The 22,562-nt window shown below is 39.1% G+C and overlaps 2 protein-coding genes across 3 annotated transcripts; one reads left to right on the top strand and one right to left on the bottom strand.

Annotated features, from left to right (window-relative positions):
- The first annotated feature begins 84 nt into the window (after positions 1-84).
- On the top strand, positions 85-5,095 carry si:ch73-340m8.2 (tyrosine-protein kinase SRK3). Of its 2 annotated transcripts, none has more exons than XM_017721402.2 (9): positions 85-533; positions 1,115-1,236; positions 1,335-1,501; positions 1,594-1,753; positions 1,894-2,046; positions 2,896-2,951; positions 3,064-3,217; positions 3,330-3,461; positions 3,562-5,095. In XM_017721402.2, exons 1-9 carry the CDS (start codon positions 160-162, stop codon positions 3,753-3,755), a joined length of 1,512 nt encoding a protein of 503 aa, XP_017576891.1. In that variant the 5' UTR covers positions 85-159; the 3' UTR covers positions 3,756-5,095. The 2 variants fall into 2 exon arrangements, with proteins under 2 accessions (XP_017576891.1, XP_017576892.1); XM_017721403.2 differs by having other exon boundaries at positions 3,333-3,461.
- On the bottom strand, positions 4,470-21,298 carry rp1l1a (rp1 like 1a). Its single transcript, XM_017721401.1, has 4 exons — positions 21,042-21,298; positions 14,838-15,480; positions 13,446-13,623; positions 4,470-12,640 (listed from the first exon to the last, which is right to left on the bottom strand). The coding sequence occupies exons 2-4, from the start codon at positions 15,459-15,461 to the stop codon at positions 5,298-5,300; spliced, it is 8,145 nt and encodes a 2,714-aa protein (XP_017576890.1). The 5' UTR covers positions 15,462-15,480; positions 21,042-21,298; the 3' UTR covers positions 4,470-5,297.
- Positions 21,299-22,562: the final 1,264 nt, after the last annotated feature.

Below are 22,562 nucleotides of genomic sequence, written 5' to 3' on the forward strand. Positions count from 1 at the left end.
AATCTTTTGAGTGTTGTTTGCAAATGGAATTTTCTGGAGCTCCTTGTATAAAGGAAAGTTGGAATGATAAACAATGAAGCTTAAAAAAAAAAACACATAAAAAGCTGCTTCCTCTCTGATTACTGGCAAACGACACAAACCAGTTTTGCAGCCATTACCATGTTGTATGCAGGTGCCCAGGTAGTTTGGCCATCATTTTATAAACTCTGGCATGGTGACCTCAGGCACGTCTGCAGGGAAATGGGCAACTGTGGCTGCTCGTGTAAATGTTGCTGCTTGCTGTGCTCAAAAAAAGAAGAAAAGGAGTCCATCAAGCGTCGTAGAGTCACATCGCTCTATGATTATCGCGGCCGCACCTTGAAGGACCTGAAGCTCAACAAAGGGGATATACTGGAAGTGATTGAGGAAACCCAACACTGGCTGTATGTAAAGAAACGCACAGTGAAGGGTGACAAGCAGAAAGGAGTTGTTGAGGAGCAGGGCTACGTACCCAAAGACTTTGTCAAACCTGTGGATAGTTTGGAGGCAAAGCCGTAAGTATTTTCATAGACTGAGTAGAAATACTGTTGTCAGTATGTAGTGGAGATGTGGAGATCTGCAAGGTTCATTTTTCAATACAGTGCTGTCTCGAGTCAGAGTAAAGTTATGTTTATACTGAGTTAGTCTTAAGCTTTATTGTTCAGTAACTACTATAAATTATGTGAGAAACGACATGTACGCTGTGAATGAGGAATATAAGTGTGAACCCCCATACAGATTGTTCGATTGAGAGTAGGTTAAAGCAACTCTTTAAAGTGCAACAAGCATGCTTTGTTTTTGTTGAGTCATGCTATACATACATGTGGGCACTGATGATATGTATACAGCAAATAAGAATATAGCTTGAAAAGTTGTAAACCTTTGCACTCTGTAAAGGGGAGCAGGAGATATGCGCCTGCCTGTCTGGTTCAGCAAGTTGCTCGGGTTGAGGGAGAAAATAACAAATAAGAAAGGTTTCAGCATTTATGAAGTCATCTAAAGTCCCTGCTCAGAGCAGAGTGACTGCCAACTCCTGCTCATATCTACAAACCTAGTCTAATTTAATAGGACATAACAAAAATCATTCTACTTATAGATGGTATTTTGAAAACATCAAAAACCGCATTGAAGCGAAGAGATGTCTACTGAGACCAGATAACAGTGAGGGTGCATTTCTTGTGTGGAGAAGTACACAGAATAACTACTTCTACTTATCAGGTAAATGGTTTCTCAATTCTAAAATACTGCATCTTCCTGAAGGGCCACTCTTTTAATAGGATGTTATAAATCAAACATATCTCTTCTCTTTTTCTCAGTAAAGAATGGATTACATGCAAGGCATTACAAAATTCAGGAGGGAGAAACTGGCAAGCAGTTTTACCTTGTAAGCCAGAAAACATTCCAGACTCTGTGTGAGTTAGTGGATTACTATTCCAAGCATGAGGATGGACTCTGCACACAACTTAACAGCCCTTGTGTTATGGTAAGTATCCCAATAACTTTACACAAGTGCCTGTTTTCACCTTGATTATGCTGTGCGCCCTGCATAATGCTTCATTTTGAATATCCTCCTAGCTGGACCGGCCATCCCTTCCCAGCCTGTCATATGAGGCAGAGTGGGAAGTGGACAGAAGCTCACTGACCAGAGTGGAGAAGCTTGGAAGCGGGGAATTTGCAGAAGTGTGGCATGGAGTGTGGAATAACAAGATAGATGTAGCCATTAAAGAGTTTCGAGGTAAACAGATGAATGTAGATATGTTACAGATCAAATAAGAAAAGGTTTGTCACACCTCTGTCCTAGTGTCAAAGTAAATCAGAAGTAATTCATTTCCATAATATCCCAATCATGTCAGTCACTTTGGACTTTTCTTACAGTGATTAGCCCAGAGATCCAGACAGAGATAAAGATCATGAAGGAATTTCAGCATGCGCGCCTACTGAAGCTCTATGGAGTCTGCACTGTCAGCGAACCCTTCTGTATTATCACAGAGCTCATGAAAAATGGCAGTTTGAAAAAATACCTCATTAGTAAGTGCAAAAATGCTACTTCAGCTAACAGTTAAAACTAAAAGTACCCTTAAAGGATGGTGTAAAAGGCACAGACCTCCCTTTATTTGCTCAATTTCCAGTCAAAATCTCAATGTACATTAAATACAGGTTCATTCATTTTCAAGAGAAGATCACATATAAGATAATCCACTTGTTTAAGGAAGAGGAAACCAAAGGAAAATAAATAATGTTTCCTGAACTGAAGTTTAAATAACTTGTAAAGATTTAGACAAAATAGAACTTCTAATAACCATCAAAAAACCTGGTAGACAACCAAAATCTGATAAAAAGCACTTATTTTTGAGGGTGAAAATCAAGCCCCACTCTGGAAAAAAAATCTACAAACTCTCAAATGCTATGGATCTGGAAGGATGTGTAGCTGATAAGGATGAATAGACAAAAAACAAGTCAAAAAAAGAATCACTGGCAAATGAAGAAGCTGCTGGTGAGCATTGAACAATGAATTGGTCACTCTGTTGTCCAGACCTCAACATCACGATTGTGTTTGGGATTACTTGGATTGAGAGAAGCAGTAAATGAAACCAACTTCTAAAAGTGAACTTCAGAGGTGCTGAAAACTATCCCTGCAGATTTCTCTGAAAACTGAAACCAAGTCTCTTAAAAAGAATGAAAGTTGTAATAAAAACAAACAGTCTGTGTTACTGTATTTTAAATTAGCTAAATATGTGTTTTCTACTGTTTTATCTGATGCTGAAAATGAATAATGTACTTGATGACCATTTTGACTGGAAATAAATGAAGGGCTATCTCTGACTTTTGCACAGCACAGTATGAATAATTAAAACCCTCATTTCTATTGTCTTTCAGACCACAGAGAGAAGAAAGACATTCCATTTTCCCTCATGATTGACTTTGCAGTGCAGGTATCCTGCTTAACTTGGACAGAAGTTAATTTGTACAATATTTCTGTCAAACATCTTTTACGATTTTAGCTCATATGTTCTTTATCATCTCTGTTTTTCTTCATGATGTCAGGTTACAGAAGGGATGGCATATTTAGAGAGCAAGAGCATAGTCCACAGAGACCTGAGAGCTGATAATATCTTACTCACTGACATGCAGTTCTGCAAGATAGCAGATTTTGGGCTAGCTCAGTTTAATTTACCAGGAGACCGGGAAAGTTCCTCAGGTAAACATCATGAGTGTTACTACATCATTGTGACCATTACTACATCATGATACCACTCTTACATCATAGATACCAGAAAGCAGTAACAGTAATGTAAATGCTATTTGAACAGCAGTAAAAGTTCCTGTAAAATGGATGGCACCAGAAATATTTCATGGAAAGGAATACACAAGCAAGTGTGATGTGTGGTCTTTCGGGATCCTCTTGACTGAAATCATCACATATGGAAGTGACCCATACCCAGGTAAACAAATTGGGAAGAGGGACAAAATTGAACTTGATTCTAGAACTTAATATTAATGACTGTTGAGTTTGTAAGCTGTCTGCATTTTTTCTGAATTTAGATCAAGACAAAATGGCTTGCATTAAGGCCGTTCAGAGAGGATACAGGATGGAGCAGCCTCAAGAATGCCCCCCAGCATTGTATGACATCATGTTGATCTGCTGGAGGACCATTCCTGAGGAAAGACCTGGGTTTATTGAGCTTCAGGATAGGTTATTGGCTCTTGTTTCTGAACCCATCTCTGAGCTGGAGTAGGACTTTGCTAAGATATTTCAGATTCTCTCTCTGAAGCCAACTGACCACTGCTCAGAATGCCTAATCTGAAGAACATAAACCAACAAGTACTTTGTCTGGGATTCTAGCTAAGCTCCCATTTAAAATGTTCAGTAATATCATAAAGGGTGACAAATACAAATGCAATGATGCTTGTTGTAATACCTGGTTACATACCTAAGTTGTTAGGTATGTTCCCAAGGATTCTCTTGCTAACTGCCAAAAAGCCACAGTTATTGCTAAACTTCAGTAACGTCATTAGCTAATGAGCAAGCTGAATCAGGTGTGGGAGCAGGGAAACATAAAACTGTACAGTACAGGTGAGGCAGCAGGACTGAAGTTGGGAAATACAGCTTTAGACAGTTAAATAATACCTGTCCCAGATTAGGACTGGTGCGAGTCAGCTTTAATCCTTTCTCCCAGCTAAAGAGACTCCACTGCAAAGGCAATGGGATTAGCATGACGCAAGTACTATTTAAGTGGCTGGACTCAAAGGAATTATGCCATGTGTTCCAATGCACATAAACCAAAACATGCATTAAAACTGCAAATAAGCAATACTAGTTCATAGCTGAGAAATCTATACATTACAGCAACAAAACGCTAAATTGATCTACATCTAATACCAGTTTGTATAGGCAAATACATATACAAATACAGTGGCTGCTTTGGTCCGATCAAAGTAAATTTCCAAAGTTACTTGACTTTGATATTTTATTAAATATACAAGAGAATAATAACATTCCTACAAACAATAGCCAAGTGCTTGATGTTCCATACATTAGAGCGGTAGAGGGTATGAAATGCCGTACCCAACCAACCAGTTAGCAGCATCGAAAAATCTCACAGCTACAGCAATCAATAAATAACACAGCATGGCAGATCTGGGTGAAGTATCAAGGTGAAAATGTTTTCTGTTGCTGCTGTCCTCAAAGTAAGTGGCTTCAAATCCCTTCAGCAGCTTTCACTTCAACAGACTGTACATTGTGCACCTTCAACATCCTTCTAATAGCAAAAAAAAGTCTAGGATGGTAGTACATTAGCATTCATGTACATAATTACATAATCCAGAGGTTCAAGTCAAGAATATTTTAAATATTTTCAACATCCTTAGATAAGATTTTGGTCTGTGAAATGAAACACTGTAAAAGGGCCTATGGAATGTAGTATACACAGTAAATCCTATGTCCTTGGTTCTTTGATATATGTATGATGTGTAAGGTATTAATCAGATTTATGTCTAATTGTACCTGGATTAAAATGTGAGACATAGTTAAAACATTTCCTTTAAACTAATTTCAATAAAAGTGAATAATTTGTAATAACACTTGACTATCTACTGTATACACGTAATATTATACATATAATATTACAATATACCGTTTTAAATACAAGGATTTTTTCATATTTATGATATGTTCTGAGATAAGCGTCTCAGTAGGAGACATCTCAATTACTGAAGAAATATCATGCAGTCGTTAAAAATAAAGTGCTTAAAGTGAGGAATTAACGTCAAATCAGAGATCAGAACTCTAGATCGTCCACTTTAACTTCACTGTCTTTTGGCCTCCTTTGTTTATTGGCCCTTGCTGGAGATCTGTTCCTTCTCTTAGGTGAAACTTGCCATTCAATCACCTCGTTCCCCACTTCCTCTTTGTTGCCAGGCCTACTAGTCACATTTCTTCTCTCTGTGAAAGGAGACTGTTTGGTAATCACAACTATGCTGTCTTCTTGGCTCTCCGAGCTTTCCATAAAACTACGAATATCCTTTAGCTTCGCTTGTACTTTCTGTTCTGTGGCATTTTCCATTGATCCTGGCTGGGATTCTACTGATGTTTTTGTTAGTTGTTTAATAAGTCTATGGCCAGAATTCTCACTGCAGGCTTGGCCTGATATGTCTACCTCAGTGCCATCAGACTTGAACTGCTCAGTAAGACCCTTGACAGAATTGTCTTTTTTGTTTTCAGCCCCCTTTTCGCTGTCTTGGTTCTTTGCTTCTTCAGTACTTTTGTCTTCTGTGTCATTCTGATGCTTTTCATCAGACCTGCAGTCTTCCCCTTCTGCTTGCACTTCCACCTCCTCAGAGGCTGTCAGTGAAGGTACCTGCTGCTCTTCTTGTTCGGTCTTAACCTGGTCAGGATTTGTTTCAGTCTGATCCTCATCTGCCTCCTCATCTTCTTCCTGAGAAGATGCACCTTGGTTCCTTTCCCCATCATCCTCATCAGGTGCCCCATCCTCATCCTTATTTGTGGTATCACCTTCATCTTTTGCATCACCTTCAGTGGTTTCATCCATGTCATTCTCAGCTTCTTTTACATTCTCAAGTTCTCCTGATTCATGGGCTGATTCTGTTTCTTCTCCCTTTCCATCCTCTGTCACTTCATCCTCCTCTGCTGTCTCTATTTTCTCTTCAATATCCTCTACTTCTTCTTCTTCAGCTGTCCTTGCTTCTTCTGCTGCTTCTCTTTCTTTAGCTGTTTCCCCTTCATCCCCATACTCACTATTCCCCATTTCTTCTATTTCTGTGGCTTCCTTCTCAGGTTGGTCCTCTTCCATTGCTGCCTCTCTATCGTCTGCATCTTCTGCATCTCCATCAACAGCTACAGAAGCCTCTTTGTTCTCTTCTTCCTCCCCCTTGTCATCTGTTTCCTTTTCTTCTTGGACATTCTCCTCAGCTCTTTCTATTTCAGTTTCTCCCTCCTCTGCTCTGTCTTCCTCCTTTTCAATCTTACCATCTTCTGCTGAGTTCTCCTTTTCTGCTTTATTCCCATCATCATATAATCCCTCGTCCTCTCCCAGTCCTCTGTCATTAACTAACCCTGCATCTACATCCTGATTCTTAGAGGCCAGAGTTGCATCCTCTTCTGTGTTTTCATCTTTTGTCTGAGTTGCATCAGCAGTACCTTCTACCTCCACTGTATTCTCATCTGTCTGACTCTTCACATCATGATGTACCTCTGACTCCTCATGAACCACATCCAAATTGTTTTGAACATCGCTGCTGTTGGTAGCTTCTTTGAGATTTTTTTGTCCTTCCACCTGTGACTCTGTTGCCATAGTAGCAGGAGGATCCTTTTTTTTTTGCAAGATTTTCCTAAGATCAAAGTCCTTCAGGACTGGAGCCAAGCTCAGAGCTTCAGCACGTTGAACAGCTCTAGATGCCATCTTCTTTTTCAAGCATGTATCACATGGACAGTACTCATCCTCACTGCGCTGGTCACTGAACTCAGTACCTGAGGCAGTGTTCATGTCTTCACTTCTTGATACGGAGGGATTGATCGATTTGTCACGCATAACTTTTAGCCGTCTTCGCCGCTGTTCTGTTTGAACAGTGGAATCCCTAGACAGAGCACTTATAGGCGGTCTCGGTGGTCTACCAGCTCGACTTTGGATTTTCTGGAGCTCACGATTTATACTGGATTGTATCCTTTTTTGAACCTCTTCTTTCAGTTCACTGATCATTTTATCAAGCATCTCACTGTCATCTAAATCCCACTTTACTTTGAACTCCGCCACTGCATTTGCATAGTGAGACAAAAACTGCTTTTCTAGTTTCTTCAGCAAGCTTAGCACCCAAACCGGATCTGGGTCTTGTGAAACTCTCCTAGTTAATATACCTCTCTGAGCAGATGTGGGCATTTCCAAGTTATCATTCTCTGGTGAATCTGTTTCTTTATCAGCAGGTGATTTCAAATCATTACTGTCATTCTCAGAGCTCGTGTTAGATAATTCTGCTTCAGTGATTTCCTTTTGATTTTCATTACTTTGAGTGGCCTCCTCTCTGGCATGAGAGTCTTCATCTATTGGCAGTTCCTCCTCTGGTTTTTCATCTTCTGGACTGCATCGCACTCTCTCAGCAATATCGGGAGTGAGAGCTTCTGAAGGAATGTGTGATGCATCTGTACTTTCTAGTGAAGCAGATGAAGGGTAATCTTTGCCTTCCTTTACAGTGTCTACTTGAACCTGAAAAGCCTCTTGTTCAATAACAGGTGCTGTTCTACCTGCTGTTTCTGACTTTTCAACTCCTCCATTGATACTGCCTATCGAGCCACTACTGACATCTACACCTGATGAAGACCTTGGGTTAAATTCATCTTCAGCAGAGCACTGATCTTTTATGTTATGCTTGTCTTGCTCACTTTCAGAGGGCTGACTGATCCATAGTGACTGCAGGATACTTATTATTTCGTTATATTTGTCCTCTTTGCCATTTTTTGGATCTGGGTCAATCAACTGCAGATTTGCAAGGCAGTCTAGTAGTCCTTTGGCTGATGTGCTTAATCTTCTGCCATATACAGGTGAAACTTCGGGCAAACTGTTACATCTGTCCAGTTTTGGGCTTAACAGGACCTTCATGACCTGAACTGAGGAGTGACAGCGTTTTGGTAAACCCTCTTTCTTGGTAAATTTTGGTGGAGGACTAGGATCAGTGTTAGCTGCATTAGTTTCAGATGTCTCACTGCAAGCCTGTGTTTCATTACAGATGACACTGTTGTCCTCCTTAATAGGATCCCCGCCTTCAGCCCACTCAATTTCCTGAGAATCTTTCATTTTCATTACATTATCAGCTACTTCTCCTATTTCCTTTTGTGAGCTCTCCTCATCTTCTTCATTTACAGTAACTATCTGAGGGACTGCTTCATAGTGTTCCTCATTAAATTCATCTTCCATTTCATACATAGGGCCATCAACTGGTATATTTTTAAGCCAGTCATTTATTACCTCTGCGGGAGATGCATTAGGTAAACTAGATGGCATCACTTCTATACCCTGATCTTTACTTTTGTTATGTGATGAAGTGCTTATTTTCCTTTGTTTAGACGTGCTCTTCTTTTCACATTTACTGCCAGTATTCATCAGCTCTTCAAGGTCACAGTTTTTGCCTGACGTATGTGATCCTTTGCTATCTGGTCTTGCATTGCCAACCTTCTCCCGTAATAGATCTGCTGCTGAGAGAGTGTGAGACAAAACGCTGTCATTCGAGGAATCAAGATGTATTATTGGCATCACATTTTTGTTTGGCATTTCATCTGAAGGATCTCTACAGTTTTGGGGTATATCGGACATGACTGAAGTCCTCAATGTCTGCTTCTCTTTGTCATCAAGGTTGTTATCTGACTTGGAGGTTTTAAGAGACTTAACACTGCTAGCTTCACTGTTATGATCAGATGTTATCTTGCTTCCCTTTATTTTAAGGTTTGAGGAGGATGTTTTCTTAATTTTTTCAGATCCCTGATCCTTAGGCTTAGTAGTTTCAGTGGGCAAAGCTTTTCCAGAGACTACTTTATTTTGACCACTTTTTGTAGAACACCCAGATGTTGCAGAAGCTTTGTCTGTTTGACTCTCATCAATATTATTGTTTTCCGCAACTGCTTGAGGTTGTGAGGCTTTACAGCCATCATCTAACTGGCTCCCTGCCTTGCTTTTTGCCTTTGATTTAGTTGATATAACACTTTCGGGTTTTCCTACAGAAGCAGGTGAGATAGCTCGTTCGGGACTCTTGCATAGCCCTTTTGAAACAGAAGACCTTTGTGAATTCTTTGAAACTGCAGAACTCATAGTTACAGATGTTTTGGCCCTCTTCCTGGTTTCACTGCTGTCAGCAACGTGATCTGACACAGCTGGATCTGGTTCAGGTGTAGACCTTTCTAATGGACATTCACTCTCCTGTAGGGTTTGTGACATGCTGCTTATGGATCTTTCATTTAGGTCATCAGATTTCTGTTCCTCACCAAGTCGGAGAGAGACTGAGGCTGTTGATGTTGGACTTAGTGGTTCATCTGACTGGCCATATGGAGAGGGAGTGGGAGATTTTGCTGATTTAGATTTTCCAGACAGACTGCTTGCTACTCTGTGTACACATTCATCATTAACTGGAGGTTTCTTTGGGTTTGCTTCTTTTCCATGACTGTTTGAGGAGCAGTGACACTTTTTGGAACTTGAAGATTTTGAAGATGCTATAGAATTCACAGATATTCCACTTGGTGCCCTTTCATTGCTCCCAGGAGGAACAGGTGATTTTGGTGTGCCTAATACTGGAACTCTTTTGCTCCTCTTGGGTGATGGAGAACTCACTGTTAAGCTATTTTGTACACTGCCCTTTATGTCCTCTTTTGCTTGTCCATTTGGCTTTAATGCTGATTTTGAAATTCTCTCAGAGCATGCATCTGACTTAACTGAAACCTTTGAGCTCTTAGAGATTGCACTTGATGGCCTCTCTGAATCTATACTTTTTTGAATGTTCTCTGTACCCGGGCTTGTAGCTCTGGGTTGTGAGGTAGCTTCAGTATCTGGAATGTTATCTGATTTGTTAGACCTACGAGATCCTGTGGAAGAGTGTGTTTTAGCTGATGTTGTACTAGGTTGGACAGCAGCATTCTGAGCTTCATTTAATTTGGTGCATTTTTCATTTTCCTGCACCAACTCCAAATTTCTTGAGGATGCATTTGACTTCTTAGATGTTTTAGAGGTATTTGACATTGAACTAGCTGCTCTGTCCTGCATGGATATCCCTGTATCTTTGTCAAGCTTTGTTTCTGGTGCAGTAAGTAATGGAGAAACACCTTTTTCTACCATCTCATCTGGGGATTTGGCAGACATCCCTGATGTTCCCAAAACACTGGATGGATGCTTGGAGGAGGAATTTGAGGTCACTGACATGGCACTATCCACTCGCGTTTCCTGAATTGTCTCTGGTTCTTGTCCATGACTAGCTGATGCAGTCGATACAGGACTGTCTCCTCTTTCTGACTCTTTGTCGTGAAGCGTTTTTATTAAATAATTGTTAGTACATTCAGGTATCATTGTCTTTTTAGAATTTGAACAACATGATCTGTTTGAAGATCTGGATCTGTTAGATTTGTGTGACAATGGACTGACTGCTCTATCATCTTGGCTAATTTCTTCAGCTTTTTGATCATCCAGTCCCAAAGTTGTTGATACTTCTGGTATGACACTGCTTGTGTTTGACTTTGCAGAGGCATTTGATTTCACTGACATGGCACTTTTGGTTCTTTCTTCTATGTCCTCCACTTTAGCAAGTTCAGAAACCACGGATTCTGCAACAGAGGACCTCCCACATGCTGTCCGGTTTGATTTATTCGATTTTTTTGAAGTAGCAGAAGGATGGGATAAACCAGACAATGCACTTTCAGAGCAACCTTGTATGTCTTCTGTCTCTACTAGATTATAGGAGACAGGCTCACCATTCTCAGTGACATTGGAAACAGGAGAAGCTCCTTGTGTATATTTGTTTGATCTTTCAGATCTGTGAGACTTAGATGATCGGCCTCCAATGGACTTAACCTCAGTATCTTTGTAAGGATCCTGAGCATTTATATCCTGAGTATTTTCTGATAGTCTTGATTTTTCACATCCACTGCAATAAGGGCATACAATGGAATTTCTAGATTTTCCTGAGACACTAGCATTTGCTGACATGGCACTTCTAGATCCATCTTCACTCTCTGTTCCCTCCCCACATGCTTGAGCAACTTGTATATCTAACACTGCTGCATTAAGGGAATTTGTTCTTGCTTTAGATTTATTAGACACTGTGCTACTCTTAGATGTAATTGGAATTCTTTCATCTAAACCGTTCTGCAGGTCAGACGCAATTGAGCCTGGTGTTGCTGCTCCACATTGGCAGGGAGGCCTTGGGGAAACTGAAGATCTGGCACTGTCAGGGGTTCGATACATACTTCTGTATTTCTTGTGCTTTGATGAAGGAGCAGAGCAGCTGGAGACCTTACTGGGTGGTCTGGGGGATAAATGGAAATTTGGTGATGCTTCACCACCGTAGCAGTGTACACATGTGAAGTGGTGTTCATGATCAACATTGTCACTCTGAGACCATTCAGATGCTCTTGATGCACTTGGAGGAAGGTCATCATAATCATCATCCTGATCCTCTTTGAGAGACTCAAGCACTTTGGATGAATTGCTGACTGCAGAAATTGGACGATCCTCTGTTGCTTTTCGGACTTCAAAAGCACCCAGATCACTACTTGTGTTTTCAAATGCAGTATTTGTCTTTTTGACACCATTATGGTGACATATATTTACAATATTTGTCTCATGGGTATCCTCATTGGATCTCCTACTCTTTAATTTTGAGGCTGTACCTGATGTCTCACTGTGGCTGCAACAGCGACTTATTGAACAATATTCAACCCTAGTATCTCCTTCTTCAACAGTCTGTTGAAAACACAATGCCTTCTCTACTACATGCTCAGTGTACTCCTCACTGGACCTGGAGATTGTGCGCACACTATCCACAGATGCCTTTTTGTGCATGATTGTGTGAGATGATGCACTAGAACTTGATGACTTCCTGCCTCCATTGTCTCGACTGTCCTTGTGCATGGGGTTTTTCCAAATGTCATACTCTTGGCAGTGGTTGCAGCAGTTCTGACAGTGTGATTCTTCAACATGCTTTTGATGGAGCTTTGGAGCACAGGTCTCCTCAGCCTCACATGCAGAGTTGGACTCTGGATCAGAGTTTTCAGCTTTGCCTTGAAGATAATGAGCCTCTCCCTCCTTTACAGAACTACTTTCATTTAAGTTTGTTGCAGACTTCTTGATTTCAGTGGACCACTGAAGAGTTTCATCATTAACTAGTCGGAAACGAACTTTCATCTCCACGGATAGGCTGCCATCTTTGTTAACGAGGACCCTTTTTTCAATATCATCATTCAGTATGATGTCCTTTGTGTAGGGGCAGGTGCTAACGCAACCAGACTGTCCTGGTGTCATGCATAATCCATTTGTGTATGATTTTTCTGAGGAGAGAGAGAACCTCGTAGATCTGTTGCTAGAATCTGATCTTGGATGGATGATGCTTTTCTTGGTCTCCAAACCAAAGTTCACTGTAAATACAAAATGATGAATAGTAATGAGAAGAATGTTTATGATTTAAACATACACAACATAGTCTTTGTCCAGACATTGCTTAAAAAGTTCCTTTAAAAGATTCCTGTAGTGCAAAAAAAGAGAAGCATTTTTTTCCTTTAGAGCCTTAAAACCTTAAGAGGCATTTTTGTAAATGAAATGTGAGAGAAGCATTTTAAAAAAAAATGAAAGAACTATTACATAACATATGGTTGTACACCAATTAAAGGGTATTTTTTAACTTTTAGAGCCTCTTTATACTTTTCATCAACATGCATTTTTGGTAAACAGATTACATTCAGATTTTACTTGACAGCATAAAAAGCCTGGAGTAGAAGACTGGAGTTATCCTCACACCAAGTGGCTTCTTGTGCTTTGGGCCAATAAAAGTGACCACGCAAAGGTTGTCAAGTTTTATCGTAACAGGAGCAAAGGAAAACAAATAGAACTGAAATGTGTTTATTTGCTTTTTATGTAGGAATAGTACAGTCAGATCTCATCTAGTAAGGCTGGGGATGCATTTTAGTGAAAAGTGTAAAAGTAAAATGTTTACTGTAATTTGCATTAGGAAGTCATGAAAGAACTATTAACTAACAATATTTCAGGAATATCTCTATACATTATTCCTTGTAATACATTTGGAATCACTACTTAAATCTAATCTTTTACACAACATTTGGTTTGTCTTAATACTGTTAGAAACTTCAGGAGATTAGAATGATTAAAAAAAATTAGTTTCTCCACATTCTATTCAGAAATATAATAGATATTATCAGGCCATACCATTCTTCTTGCTTTCATGGCCCTCACTGCAAATACTGGAGTGGGACCTTGTGCCCATTCCAGGCAACTTCTCTTCCGAGTGCTTTCTCAGGTTCTCCAGCAGTAGGGGCTTGAAGGATTCCCGGCCCACACACACAAGCACGCTGGGGCACTGCATCAGACTCTGAACACTGTCAATCTGTGGGGGCCAGTTTATACAGTTAGAAGCTTTACAGTAATTTGCCGTCACTATATATATATAACTAAAATTGTCTACTAACAATATATTAGTTTTACAGTTAATTATGTGTGAGAACAGCATTATATAGAAGCACAGGAAACATTTTGTGGTGTCAAAAAATAAGACCTACACATATAAAAATAAAGCTGTCAAAAAGAGTTCTTTACCCAATCCCATAGAACAGGGGTTGGCAACATTTGACTCTTTTACTGCCCTGTTGCAGGTCCATGACAGAATTATATTTAGGTATAGTTTAAGTAAAAATAAAATAATTCTCCTTTGCAGAAGAAAATAAAGCTCTGCTGATTGTTAACACCAATAAATGGTCTTAAACACTGGAGTTAATGTAGAACTGAGAAAAGAGAAAGATTTAAGATGAACATCAATAATTTAGAGGCAAAAGTACTTATTTATGTTTATAAGCAATCCAGCTCCACACTAAAAAGTCGCAAGGCTGAAGTCAACTTCTCGTTCGCCAGCTTCTTGTTTAAATTCTCCCGTTCCAACTTAAATGTCAGCAATTATTCTGGTGCCTCATTTAAGGTGGAGTGGGAAAATTCAGATGAGAAGTTGACTTCAGCCTTGTAAAAAATCAAACATTGAGATACATTTTACAAGAAGCTATTGTTCTTTTGGCTAAAAATATTTTGTCAGGGATGCAAGAAAAATGGCTATAGCTGAGCTAAAGTTGAAAGCAGAGCAAAGTAGGTCTGCATTTTCATTTATATTACATTTTTACCTTATACTTTTACATTAGCACACACTGAAACATATTTACAAGATGGTAAAATGGACATAAAACACTGTGGCTCCCAAGGTGGTTTGTTTTTCGTTGAAAGGACAAAATAACTCTTCTTAACATTTGGGTTGTCGACCCCTGCCATAGAAGAACCACTTTTGGTTCCCTAAAAATCTTGTAAATGGATGACATGGACGACCATTTTTGTGAATGAGATTTATGAGAACATTTTATTAAAAAGTTTTTTAAAAACCTCCAGATGAGGAAGAACCTGTAAATCTAATAACAGAACTCTTACGTGATACAGAGGATCTTAAAAAGATTCTTCACACTCACACATTTCTTTTACAAACAATCAAAAATTTCATATACTATTACGCCAGTTTTAACAGTGCTAAGTGAAATCTTTGAAAGCAATGATACCGTAGCTAACCTTCCGTCCGTCCAATGTGTATAATTTCCTGACATGGCATTGCATGAGCTCTGAAATCTCGTCCATGAAGACACGGAGGCTACGAGCTGTCCTCCTGCTTAAGATGATAGACCTTCTTACTGCAGGGTCACTGTTCTTCACTAGCACAATCCTCTTTGGATGCCGATGGTGGTGCTGGCCAGAATGGCCTGTAGGGCGTTCCTCAGGTCGGGAGGGCTTTTTCCGGGTATTATTTGGGTGGCTGTGGTGCCAGACAGCCGGTCTTTTCCCTGCAGCCTCCACATCAATTGGCCTAACATAGCGGTGATCAGAGCAAAGGTAGCATCCTCCATCCTCTAGCTGCTCCAGGCGCTGAATGGAGTGAGTGCCCCTGGGTGTGGTGATGGTCCGCACACCAAACGGCAAAGGCACCTTCTGCGAGAGGTCATCCAACAAGGCATCGAAGCATTTGAAGCTTCTCTTATGAATTGCCATCCTGACACCGCTGAACTGGGCGTCGCCGCTCTTAAAGAAAGTGATTCTTTTAGCCGGAGTGGCTGAAGTCACACTGGAGAACCGGGACACTGGACGTTGAAAGTCATCCCTAACTTTGGTGCTTGCATTGGAGGAACTTGCTCTCTGCATTCTTCCTAGTCAGTCTACACTGTAAAGAAGATATTTTTGAGATTTTATTAACAGTCACTCCTTGATAACAGCAAAGCAGTTAAAAACCACTTAAATACCACAAAAGCACCGTATTGGGTGATTCTGTTAAAGTTTAATGTGCAAACGTTTCACAAAATAACTAGTTGAGATAAACAATCACTTGATTGTTTTCATTATCCATATACATGGATACCTTTGTTTGTAAATCAGCATTTATTGAATATGATAGTAGTTTTATTTCATTTTTTTTGTATTAACTGTATTCCAAGTAGGATTATATTATTTGACTACACTTTCTTAAAAACAATCATAATATCTAAGAATGTAAATTACAAGTAAATTACAAGTGTCCATACATCCAAATTTAGCCAGATATATAATATCCTCTGCATTGTGGAATTCATGACTATGTAATTATACTTGAAATTGGGAAAGGGGTGATCTGTTCATAATAGCTATAAAGGTATTCTGAGCATTTTAGCTGATAATAGTTTCTCTTCTTATATCAGCTCAAATGTTGGGGAGGCTACATTGTAGACAGTGCAAAGCTATGAAAAAGTAGTTAGGATATTAGCTATTAAATCACTTTACATCATGATCTGTCATGATCTTTTTAATCAGTCGTGCTGTAATGCAGAATTCTTCTAAAGCTGGATTAACTGACGTTAACAACATCTTTATACCTTATGCTTTTAAACAGCTGTGAAACTGTACCTCTGTTCAAGGATTAATCAGCTCTTTGGAACAGTTACAGGTCAATTTAAATAGCATTTCCTTCTTAGCTCTTAATTGCCACCTTAATCCAACATTCAAAATAGTAGGCAAAGAGTTTATACTGTACAAATCAGACACACATGACCAAACCCAGCTCTCAAAACATAACTGTGGAGGTTTTGCTTTTGAAACCTAGAGTGACAAGCAATCCATCCTGAGTTCATCTACATAAACAAAGCAAATGACCATCAAATGACCCCTTTGAAATTATCTAATGACTTCACAGAAGTCACATGATATCTTTTATTTACATACACAATATGTTGCTCATTAACCAACTCTAATAAGGCTAATTTGCCACATTTTGTCCAACCCCAAACTAATTTGCCATGTTGTACTTTGGAAGAATGCCTTATGAGTGGACAACATGGCCTACACTTGACCTCTCCAGAATGTCTGAACAATACCAGCTCCAGTAACCAACTTAAAACATCCCCATGTCTTCATTTCTGCTAAGATTTGACCCATGTTAACTTTTAGGATACAAATTCTGACCAATAACAAAAGTTCTGTGTAGAACCATGAACACTTTAAAGAACCATTTGTATACTTAAAGGGTTCTATATAGCACCATTTGAAAAGGTTCTATATAGCACCAAAAAGGGTTCTTCTGTTGTTACGATGCCAAGCTCGTGACAATAGAAGAGTGTTCATGGTTCTATATACAAAGAAAAAAATCCCCTGAAGAACCATTTTTTGAGAGTGAGTAAAAACCAGCCATCATTTCCCAGAGTGCAGAAATAAAATCATACTCACACTGATAGGACACATGATCCAAGTTAATGTTAACATATATCAGAAAATAAAAACAATGAAAACAAATCTATATGACCAAGCGCAGCAGCATGTTTCAGGTAACATCCAACCATGCGAACAGTAGCAACTGTCACAGTACCGTAAGTTCAAAAGCCCTCCCACAACAGGTCTAGCCGCTAATCACGTCCTTTGGAAGCTAAGGATAGAATGAAAAGCTCCTTTAATCATCTTGAGATTTCACTGAAAACTAGGAGAGCATTAGACACAGCACAGGGAGGCCCGCATCACACAATAAATTAGACAAACAGCACACAGAGATGAAAAAAAAAAAAAAAATCATACTAAGATGACTACAGTATGTACTGTGATTTCACAGCATGGCACATTATGAAAATGGACATTTGGTTGCAACTGGCAGACAGGCAGGACAGACACTGGAACACTGTCATGCACACAGTTTAGAAAAACAATTAATGCAGAAAGATGAATGGTGTAGTGAAGTAAATAAATTTGCATGAAATTCTTTCCACTATGAGGCTGTTATTTCAGGGGAACTTAACCTGCAGTGTGCAGCATCACTTGTATGTAGATGCTCGTTGAATTTGCAGACAGGTTAGCTGTACAGATGTGTGCAGTGTCGGTACACAGCTCTGTGCCATACTCAGAGGTTACATCAGAATGCAACATTTAGGACACCACACCTTGGCTGAGAATTCCTACACTGTAAAAAAAATGGCTCGTCAGATGAACCTTAAAAAAATGTCTTCATGTAGTAACAAGTGATTGAACTAGCTGAACACAGACTGAAAAATTCCTTCATTCAAATGATTTATTTAGGTGGAATAAAAATAGTTTACATGTTAGGACATGAAGTAGTGTAGGTTGATCTGACGAGCCCTTTGATCTATGACATGAAGTAGTGTAGGTTGATCTGACGAGCCCTTTGATCTATGACATGAAGTAGTGTAGGTTGATCTGACGAGTCCAATATTAAGTGTTGTGGTATCCTGCCACTGGTTTGTGCTACCGTGGGAGCGTGGGAGGTCGCAGAGGCTCCCAGGAGGAGCTGCACTCGTGGTGGGAAAGATTTTCCTTGTATAGAAGTTGTTGTTAGCTCAATTAAGTATTGCTCATGCTTTATGTGTTGGGCTCTGGTATAGTAGTGTCAGTGTTTGTGCCTACCATAAAGTGAAGGTGTATGGCTAGAACTGACCTGCCTTCTGCCACAGCTGCTAGGTGAGGACTGGGCAGTGGTTCTCCCTTGCTGCATGTTCAATAAAAGAGCATAAGCCTAAAAAGGCGAATCCATTATGACGATAGAATACACCTGCTGTTGATGTAAAGCATGAAGATGTGGCTTTGGAACTCTCACCTAACAATCTGAATTTTCTCTAGCAGGAGCCAGACAAGTCGCTTTAGTGTACATCATTTAGAGAAGAAACAGCCATAAACCCCAGCAGGATCTAACAAACAGCTGCGCTTGCAGTAACAACTTTCAAAACAAGAGGCAAAAAGGTTTATCACCAAAAGTCGTTGAGTTACTTAGTATAATTTACGTAATTGTCATTAAACATCTACATTTAATCAGTTAATGCTACAAAGCATTAAGTTAAAGTCCAGTTAAAGACAAGATACAGGGGCTAGTGTTAGTTTCACAAGGAAACAAACAGCGTTTTTAACCACTATTTCACTATTTTCACTATTTAAAACACCATTCAAATTATTTGCTGTGTTAGATTGTGATAACTTTTTGTACAACTATTCATTTATTTTTTTGGTCTTTCTGTCTTTCAGATGAAAAACAAAAGTTCCACTTTCAAAAATCCAAAAACAACAAAAATATTTGGTGGCAAAAATAATTCTGTGCATCCTTAATTGATGGGAACATGAACTCAGAAGTGTACCAAAGCATGTTGGGTGCAAATCTGCAGACATCTATATAGAAACTGCTCAAACTATAACAACTCTAAACAGAAAAAGTGCCTTTTGAAAGAACATTTTGCCAAAAAAACAAAAAAAACAAAAACAAAACAGTCTTAAAACATATTACATTTCTAAGTGTGGCATAAATTTCTAAATTCTATTTGGGGCCACTGTCTGTAAAGCTCTTTATAATGTGAATAATGTGTGCTACTGTTAATTCACTCATGCATTGCCAAGACAGTGGCTTACTCTAATCTCCAGCAAAGCCAGCACATCCTCTGGACTCTTAAGTAAAATGACCCTCTGTTACCTCCAAGAAACACTTAACAAAAAAACATGGTTTACTGCTTCTGTAACTGCAATTCAGAGCAACACTGCTAGAACATTTATCTACTAATATGTGTACACCTCTTACTGTGAACAACAAGTATCAGTTTTTGCTTGTCTTGTGCTTGGCTGTGATATATGTTCATTTTAGGACTGGGCAATATGACTATATTTTTATTGTGATAAATTATGTCGCAGTACAATATAATAAGCTCTTCTGAACATATTGTGTATATAGAACGCTTAAACTGCAAGTTCCATTATAAAGACAGCAAAATTAGCCCCATTTATCTGAACTCTGCAACATAGAATATGCCAAATATTTAATAAAAATCATTGTGTTTTTTGAAATGTAGCACTACTGTTTCATATTCATCTGTGCAAACTGATCAGATGTCTGAAAAAAATAAGTATCATGACATATTGTGTATCACGAAAATTTGTGTATCATGAAAACTATAACGATATTATAGTTTTGCCCATATCACCCACCTCTAGTTCATTTCCTATGGAATGGTGATAATGGCTACATTTTCTCAAAGCCTTTCTAGATGTCCTGTCTTCTAAAAAAAATGACACAACTACTTATCACGAGTGCTCATAGAAGCTTCTAGCAAAAAGAGACTCCTGAATATTAATACAGAACATTAACATAAATGCCATACTTAATACATCTTCTTTAATATCATTTATAGGAGCCAAGGACGGGCAGGTTTTCATTTGCTACGCACGACTGTTATCTTCTACTTTATCTTCTTTTACTCAAGCAGGCACTTGTGAGAGCACCGGGAGCAGTCTGCTATGAAGCTCTGTCAGACACGCATATCACTAATCTGAAACAGAAGCGTTTTAGGGCCCAAAAGCTGTCGGTTGGAAAGCAAGGTGAAAGGCATAATAGCTTCTCTAGGGATACAGCACAATACCTGCAATATGTTGGAGCAAGCAACAGAGATCATTAGAGAGAAATAGGACTCTAAGATCATTTCTTGATTTAAGGGGCACCAGTTATACATCACATATACATCTTCATATTTAAATATCCTGCCTTGATATGAGGTGCATAGTGATCCCAGGTCACGTTTAGTCAATACCCTGTCTTCATGGATTGCAACAAGACAAAAAAACAAAACACTTGATGTGTTATATCCATGAAATGTGTAGGTACAGCACAAATGAAGTGGAGCTATTATATACCTGTTTCCAAGGTTATCCTCAGGTTATAGGGTTATATAAAGACAACACAGAGGTACAACAAGTAATCAAGCACAATACTTAGATAAATATAGAACAGTGAAAATACTGGGGCCAATACTAAGGCATTAAAAAGTACAATAAAAATATCACACCAAAGTAAACAATATTTCAAGTATGTTTGAAGATAATTTTATCACATATAATGAGAAATACTTTAATCACCCCCTATAGTCTGTGCAGTATTCTTCATTAGTCTGTAACTGCCCGCTCAGTCAGTGTAAAGCCTAATTAGCTCACAGGATTTTAGGACAGCCCTGTTGAGTTTGACATTCAGAAGCTTTACTTCAGCGTGACACTAACAATTGAGCCTGCCAGCCTATTTCAGTGTCTAAAATGTTTCAAGGTGATTTTATTCCCTTATCACATACATTAAAACATCCGTTCTGTAAACCATGCATTAAATTCTGACCAATTGCTGATGTAGGCCCTGTTCCATTCTGATCCTCATCCTACAGCCCTCTCCCTGGACCCATCTTGTTTCTCTCACTCTAATTCTACCCTACATTGCACTGATCAGCAGCTTACCCTTTGGGCATGTATTCCTCATCGCAGTGTGCTGCGCCAAAAGCCTCCAAACTATGGCACTGCCTATGAAGTAATCCTGTAAGCCATTTCAGCAGGTTCAGCAACGGTTAAAATGGTTGTTCTCTCTCGCACAAGCAGGTAAAGATGAAACAGCAGCAGGTCCAGCATGGCGTCACCCCCCTATGTGGAGTGCCACTCAACACCCACAGATTTCCACAGGAGAGATGACACTGCTCTATATTACTCCCTTCACTCTGTCACCATTCATTCCATTAGACTAATTATCAAATGCATGCAGACCTCCATACAGGGAGGAGGAGTGACTACTATGAAAGAGGATTATACTGTTCAGCCATCTGTGCCAAAAGATTTTAACTCTTAGTTCCCCAAAAACAAGCCGTGTTGTCTGAGTTTGTGGTAAGAAAACATAAATTACTGTTCACTCTAAAGCTAGTTTGAGGAGGCTGCAAGTTAGCATATAGCCTAGCATATTGAGGCCTATGCATCTTGCCAGTGGAATACAACACAATAGTAAAGTGTGTTTGTGCCAATATAAACATTTATTGTACTCTCACAACAATTACCTAACTTATTACTCACGATTCATGCTATTATCATATTGTATTAAGAAAAAAAGTCACTTATAAGATACATACATACATCTAGTGTTCCGAATGTTATTTTAACAGCAGCAGTGTGTTGGTGATTAAACATTTTGCCTATTTCTGTATTTAAAAACATGAAAATGTCCTTGGAATTTTTTCTAGAAAAACACAGCAGTCTATAATAATCTCTTGTTTCCTGTTTAATCATGTTTGGTTTTTTTTAACAGTCTTAATAAGCTTTATATGTTTGGTTTCCTAAATGATTTCTGTTTTTCAGGCCAGGCTGTAGACTCTTGGTACTCTGGCTAGTATGAAATAACTGCACTGCGAGTCCACTGTGAGCTGTGAAGCCACTCAGAGTGATAACGCACAAACATCTGTAAAAATATCACATAAAACATGAATTCACAAGCTGACAGCTGTGAGCTGACTGGACCTCTACTCTGCATAAACACATCTGGTGAAATCTGTTTGACTAAAATGCTGTAACTTTATTCCAAACCAGTGTGTGGTAAATACTGAGGTATACCTTATTATTGATGATCAGCACATGTCTACTGACATGCTTAGCAATTCATGCACAAGAAAGACTTGTAAGCAGTGAAACTGTAAGAGAGTTTAAAGCATTTAAAAAGTGAACTACAGCCTTTCATGCGGTCGTGTTTTTGCCATATACATTAAAAACATTATAAAGAAATCAACGAAAAATATTCCATTTATAATAATAATAATAATAATAATAATAATAACTAAATTATTAATGTTATTATTAAGAACAACGGCTTTACGTCGTGATTCCCTGTTCCATCATGATTCCATCATGTAAAAGTCTGGCAGCTCAAATGCACGCTGATCTAAAACTCCGCACTCTTGTACGCGCGCGCCAGAGTCGCATAGCAACAAGTACGCCCCTAAC

Source organism: Pygocentrus nattereri, chromosome 10 (genome assembly GCF_015220715.1).
Source record: "Pygocentrus nattereri isolate fPygNat1 chromosome 10, fPygNat1.pri, whole genome shotgun sequence".
NCBI lineage: Eukaryota > Metazoa > Chordata > Actinopteri > Characiformes > Serrasalmidae > Pygocentrus > Pygocentrus nattereri.